At 51.1% G+C, this 6,962-nt stretch overlaps 1 protein-coding gene across 1 annotated transcript in view; it reads right to left on the reverse strand.

The window, feature by feature from the left end:
• The window catches only part of ACCS (1-aminocyclopropane-1-carboxylate synthase homolog (inactive)), a 15,015-nt gene that overhangs the window by 5,840 nt on the left and 2,213 nt on the right, over window positions 1–6,962 (reverse strand). The window contains exons 3-7 of the mRNA XM_007455831.1: window positions 4,913–4,983; window positions 3,623–3,692; window positions 3,114–3,180; window positions 1,026–1,123; window positions 419–496 (exon numbers count right to left, since the gene is read on the reverse strand). Of these exons, the coding sequence (XP_007455893.1) occupies window positions 419–496; window positions 1,026–1,123; window positions 3,114–3,180; window positions 3,623–3,692; window positions 4,913–4,983 (384 nt within the window). The remainder of the gene's footprint in view (window positions 1–418; window positions 497–1,025; window positions 1,124–3,113; window positions 3,181–3,622; window positions 3,693–4,912; window positions 4,984–6,962) is intronic.

The raw sequence follows: 6,962 nt of genomic DNA on the forward strand, positions 1-6,962 counted from the left end.
GTTGTGGAGCACAGGCTCCGGATGCGCAAGTTCAGCGGCCATGGCTCACGGTCCCAGCCGCTCCGCGGCATGTGGGATCCTCCCAGACCGGGGCATGACCCCGCGCCCCCTGCATCGGCAGGCGGACTCTCAACCACTGCGTCACCAGGGAAGCCCGGGCGGGGGGGTAGTATTTTTAATCAAGCTCTCTAGTTGATTCTCTGTACACTGAGAGTCTCAGAGTCTTTCTCTAGCAGGAAGCCCTCCATGGGCAGGCTCCCGCTTGACCCCCAGAACCGTTCCATGCTACCACCTACTACCTCCCGTCCCCATCACGGAGTGCCACCACTACTCCCAGGAGATCAGCTACAGGAAGGGGGCCCATGCCCTGCTCAGGCCCCTCCCCCTTCCAGTCTTGGGTTTAATTTGATCCCCAGACCTCAGAATTAGCTCCTGCCAGCGCCATCTCGAGCTTCTCCACTGTGAGCTGGAAGGGGCGTGTCTCCAGCCCAGTGACCTGGAAGAAGATCCACAAAAGCCACCAGCCAAATTAAGTGACCCTCCCCCCCAGACTGGGACTCTGGGGCCTGTACTACCTGTCATCTCCAGCCTCCTCTTAGAACAATCTCAGAAAAACACAGGGGGGTCACTCCCCTCTCACTGCCACCCACCCCATCACATCAGGGACACCCTCACGGCTCTTAGGTTTGGGGAAGAGCCCCCTGAGGTCCACTGATCGGGGTCCGTGGGCTTCCACGTTAAGGTCTGCTCTGCCCCATTCTCACCCCACCATTCCGGTGTGGTCTCCCTGGGCTGCCCTTGGCTTTTGCATCGACCCCAGGGATCTCAGAGGTGGAAGATCGGGCGTCCCCAGGGCACCCAGGCAAGGGCAGCCATGGCCAACAAAAGGCTCCACTCTCCTTTCAGCCATAACCCCAGAGGCATCGGCATGGACTTCCTCTCATTTCTACCCTTAAATTCAGACAGAGGAACGTCTCGGCCTACAGGAAGGCTCAGGTCCAACCTGGGGTCCCAGGAACTCTTACCTCACTCTCCAGATAGACACAGACCAGTCGGACGTTGCCATAGAGATACACATGCTGCGTGATGGCTCCGTAGTAAGGGGCAGGGATCAGGAAAGCCTCTGGGGGCAGGAGTGGCCCAGGGCCTGTCACCCTCTGGCCGGAACACCCAGACCCCCGTCCACTGACCCCACGCCTCTCCAAGCCTTCAGTGTGCTTGGGGAACATCTGGGGAACACGCTCCCTGTCTCAATTCCCAAAACTCTTTCTAAAGCTGGGATCCACTGAGATCAGTCCCTTTTCTAAAAATTAGTAGCTACCATTTATCGGGCACTTAATATGTACGGGGATCTGTGCTAAATATTTATTTTTTAATCTCGTTTGATCCTCACAATCACTCTGTGGAGTAAGTCCTATTCTTATCCTCACTTTACTGATGAGGAAACTGAAGCTTAGATCCCTCGGAAGCACACGACATGCTGGGTTACTGCAAGCACAGACTTGGAACAGGAGTCGAAGCTGCAGGGTGATGATCTGGGTGTGACAAATGGGAAAACTTGACAAGACACAGAACTGCCCAGAGACAGAATGTGCTGCTTCTGGAGGAGTGAATGCTCCCCCGCTGGGGGCGCTGAAGCCAAAGGCTGACACCGCTCGGTGGGGAGGGGGTGTCATGCAGAAGACTCCGGCTGTGGACACAGGGGTTGATGAGATGACGCCCAATGTCCGCTCTAAGGCAGAGGTAAAGGTGCTCCTCCAGCTCTGAAGAGGGAGCATCAGTCAAGCTGCCCCCTTCCCAGCTTTCCCTTCAGCACAACCCCACCCCCGCCTCGCATCTCTGGAAGGGGCAGACTTTGCCCCACATGTTCCCTCCCCCGGCCACAGGGATTGGGCCAGAGGTAGACAAATGACCCCAGGAGCCAATGCACTGGCTGGCCAGACACCCATCACGTTCTCTCTGTCTCAGGACTTTGCTCCAAGAAGCACAGATCCTTGTGAGATGAGAACATGCACTTGAATGTGAAGGTCATGTGGAATCAGAGCTGAGCCAACAACCTGGGCCAAACAGAGCTGAGCAAGGTCCAGAGAGAGGCCTGCATAAGAAGCGGGCGACGAAGAGCGGGGGAGGGGACTGCACAGCCCAGTGAGGGACAGAGAGTGACGCTGATTCTAGTCTTGACGGCTCTAGAACGGGTAGGAAATTGCCTATTACATCCTTGTGATGAACCTTCCTTTCAGGGTTCAAAACTTGGTTATTACGTCTCTCTGTGTTATTTTAACAAGTAACTTAACCCCCTGGGCCTTAATCTCCTCATCTGTTAAATGGGAATAAGCACAGAACCTACCTCATCGGGGTTAGCGTGAGGATTAAATGACAGACTATGCCTAGCCTTAGGCCAGCGCCTGAAACGTAGTATGTGGTCAATAAATGTTACTAAATTATGATTATTAATTAAGCTAATATGAGTGGGTCTCTGTTCCTGGCAACCAACAGCCCCTGACCATGACTATGGTCAATATGTCCTTGATTTGACCATGGCTCCTGCAGCAAGCACTGCTGGCTAGATACTCAACAGCCATTCCAATTTTCTTCCTTGCTAAGAGAGCACCAGACTTTTCAGCTATGACCAGCAATAAGTCCAAGGAAGGTGCACCTTCCCCCAGCCCTGGGGGATGAAGCAAGTTTGGTTTAAGCCAACCAGGGTTCTCTTCCCCTTCGCCAGGGACTGCTTTGGGAATGGGTTTGTGAGTCCGTCCTGGCCAGAAAGATGCAAGGGGAGCCCTGCGGGGACTCTTCCAGGAAAGAGTAGCCCCATTTCCTCCCTCCCAGTAAAAAAGAGACAGGCACAGCACAGCCTCCCTCTCTTCCTGCTTTAGGACATGCTGTCACGTGAGGTCGTCACAGAGAAATGGCCCAGAACCCTGGCATCACCTTGACTTCCCCTGGAACTGCCAACCCCTGGTGTCTTGTCAGGCCACTTAGTTAAGCCCCCTGTGGTCTAACAGTCTATTATGGCAAAACCACCCTGATGCAGGCCTCGAGGACAGGCAGCCAGGGACACTGCAGGCACAGGGCAGCCCCCAGTACTGAATGGGCTGCAGTCTACTTACCCCCCACCTCACACAGTACCGTGGCCAGAGCGGAGAAGAGAGAGGCACAGCCATTCAGAACCACCACCTGAGGGTGACACATCCATGGGACAAAGATGAATCTGTCCCAGGAGGGTGCAAGGGCCTGCAGCCTCTAACCCAGGAGGGCACAGAGGGAGGGCCAGGTCACAGAGGGAGGGCCAGGTCAAACCCGCAGGCCCCTCCTGACTAACAGCCAAGTCCATTTGTGCGGCTTATTCGTGGGGACCCTGTTCTAGATCAACGGAGCAAGGAAGAGGGAGCTGGTCACTCAGAGAGTCCTGCTCGAAGGTGTGGAGGCAAAGAGGGGCCACAGAACAAAGCGGGGCAGAAATTATACCCAAACTCTAAATATCTAGGATGAGGGGAAAGAAGGGAGGGGGTCTTCCTAATTCCAAATCAAAACTAAGTGACCCTACCTTACCCCTGGCCAGCCAAAAGTTGGGGAGGGGGCAGAAGATCAGGAAGGAGCAGGGGAGGGGGCTACTCACATTCTCTGGTTTAAGGGGTGCAGGGCTCCTGCAGTAGAAAGACAGGAACCTGGCCACTTCCTCCCGGAGGCTGGAGATCAGACAGACAGAGGGCAGTGCTTGTCAGAGGGGCTCCGACCCCAAGTCCATCCCAAAGCTCCTCTGGTGAATCTTCAGGCAGCTGCCATTACCCTTCTCTGCTTCCCACGATGGGAATATGATCAGTATTTGTCTCCACTCCTTGGTATCCACCTCCCTCCTCGGTCCCAACACTACCCGCATGCGTGGAAACTTGCATTCCAGTAGTTGTAGGACACCTGCCCCCACCTAATCAGCAGACTGCAGGAATATCAAAAAGTAACACTCTCTATACAGATCTAGCTAATAGTAATAGTAATAATAGCACATTAATATAATAAAATATATAATATAATGTAGGATAATATAATTATTATTATTATAACAATAACTATTATCATAGTTATTGCTAATATTTACAAGCATTTACCTTATGCAGGTGTTATTTAAAGAATATTCCTTTTACTCTTCATAAAACCCCTATGACACAACTACTATTATTATTATTCCCATTTTATAGACAAAAAAACTGAGGCTTGAAGGAATTAGGTTACATGCTGGTAAGTGGGAGAGTCCACACTCAAGCCCAGTGGTCAGACTCTAGGGTCACCATCCTAATTATTATAGGAGCACATGCTTGGAATTACTCTTGGAATCAAGTCCAGCTCCAGCACTAAATCCTTAGGACAGCATCTGGGCCCTAGCAAGTGCTCAATAAATATAAACTCTTATTAGTTTTACTTACTATTTCCCATCTTACCAGCAGAAGGCCCCAACCATCTCCTCCTAAGCTGATTCTGGCTCCTCTCAAGCTACTGAGAAATTGGAGACAAGGCTCCTGGCCTGAAGGCCCTCTCCACTCCTCAGACTCAAGAGAAACCAAGCCAGGGAGCCGCTGAGCAGGGGTGGGATGGGCAGGAGGCACTAGTTCCCTGCAGATGCTCCAGGAGACCCCATGACTGCCAGCTCTCCAGGACTAGGCCCTCAGCCTAGGGCAGGTCTTCTCAACCCGCCACTATTGATGTTTCGGGCCAGATCGTTCTTTCCTGTGGAGGGGCCTGTGCTGGGCACTGTAGGAGGTTTAGCAGCTTCCCTTGCCTCTACCCAAGAAAAGCCAGGAGCAACCCCCTCCCAGTTATGACAATCAAAAATGTCTCCAGACATTGTCACATGTCTCCTGGGGAAGGAAACCGCCCTGGGGTTGAGAACCACTGGCCTACAGGTGCTACTTACAACAGATGTCCCCTCCAGTCAGGGTACTGCAGCAGGGACGGCTCCACCCGCAGCATGTCACTCTGACTCAGCTGGGGACAGACAGGGGAGAGCAGGACTGAGGAATGCACACACTCATGGTGAGGGCCAGCCCTGCCACCTGCATCCACGCAGCACCAGGGCTTCTAAAGCCAAGGGCTTGGTCTGCTTATCAGAGAAACTGAGACAGGGGCAGCCCAGGGACAGCATTCTCATGCCCATTTTGCAGATGAGGAAACTGAGGCTTAAAAATGTCAGGTGTGGGACCTCCCTGGCGGTCCAGTGGTTAAGACTGTGCGCTTCCACTGCAGGGGGCCCAGGTTCAATCCCTGGTCAGGGAACTATGATCCCGCGAGCCACACGGCACGACCAAAAAAAAAAAAAGTCAGGTGGCTCAGCCAACATCACAGCACCGGCAAGTGGCGAAGCTAAGACAAACCAGAATTTTTGACTCCTAGTCCAGTGCTCTTTATACAACACCGCCGCCCAACAAAACCAGAGGGGTAGATTTGCAGAGGCAGCGATAGGAGACCGCGCACCTCAGCTCCTCCAACGGGGTGACAGAAGAGGTCCCAGAACTAGGTGCCCTACCTTGGTCTTGGCTCTAAGTCATGGAGGGACTCAGGCCACTCTCTTCCTGCAGGCTCAGCTCAACCTCACACTTTGGAAAATGTGGCCATTTCCAGACCATCCCCACCCTGCCTGGGTGCTGGGTTAGTGACTCCCAGGGCATCACAGCCACAAAGTCGAGGAAAGGCACAAGCCTTGGGCAGCAGGACCAAAAGGAAGAAAGGGAATGAGCCACGTGTCTATAACCCCAGCCTCTTCCATTTCTCCTTCGTCCTTGAGCACTGCACTGTCCGATACAGAGGCCTCTGGCCACATGTGGCTCTTATGTGTGACTCTCCTGAATTGAGACACTGGATTCTGAAGGCTTATATGAAAGAAGTATGTAAACTATCTCATTAATAATTTTTTATATTGATTAGATGTTGAAATAGCCATATTTCAGATACAATGGGCTATATAAAATACATGATGAGAATGAATTTTACCAGTTTCTTTGTACTTATTTAAAAGAAAATTTTTAATTATATATGTGGCTCACAGTTTATTTCTACTGGGTGGTGCTGAGCTGCTTAGAGTGGGGAGCTGGATTTGGGTAGAACTCCCTACACCCCTCTCCCCTTGCAGCTTAGATGTTTCCCTTTGGAAATATGTTCCTTTGGGTTAAGTATCACTCTCTCCACAGTTCCAAACTCTAACTCTTAGGCCTCGAGAGACACATTCATCAGATAGTTCCAGCAGTTTACTAGAGATGGCTCACACCAGCTCAAGAAATCTGATTATTTTCTCTATCTGTGAGTTGGCAGGCAGAGGGAAGGGGGAGGGGCAATATAAGCGTAGGGGATTAAGAGGTCCAAACTACTGGGTATAAAATAAGCTACAAGGATATACTGTACAACACGGGGAATATAGCCAATATTTTATAATAACTATAAATGGAGTATAACCTTTACAAATTGTGAATCACTCTACTGTATACCTGAAACTTGTATAATACTGTACAGCAATTATACTTCAATTTAAAAAAATAAATAAAAGAAAGAAATCTGATTTCAGGAATTTTGCAAACTGTACCATTTTCAAAAAATTAGATTATATAAACTATACAGTAAAAACAAAGGTAAAAAGTACTCAAACAATATTGCTCCTGTCTATGTTACTCCATTTTGCTCTCATCTGTGCTCTGGAGGTTCTTTCCGTCCATGTATCTGCATGGTGGGACTACCACGTGACGGTGCCCCTGCACCTCTCTTCCCAGCTCTGCATGCAGTGATGTCACGGCAATAGCTTGATATCGGCCACAGTGGGGGCATTTACACTATGAGAATCAGCAAAGCTACCGATCATGGGCCCCTTTCTCCCAGGGCCAGTTGTTAAATACTGGCCACACATCACCGAGTATCTCCCCCTGAGAGCAGGGACCCAGCCAGCAGGAGGAACTGAGGAGGGAAAGAGCCAGCAGAAG

Source organism: Lipotes vexillifer, unplaced genomic scaffold, assembly GCF_000442215.2.
Source record: "Lipotes vexillifer unplaced genomic scaffold, Lipotes_vexillifer_v1.1 scaffold977, whole genome shotgun sequence".
NCBI classification, from domain to species: Eukaryota; Metazoa; Chordata; class Mammalia; order Artiodactyla; family Lipotidae; genus Lipotes; species Lipotes vexillifer.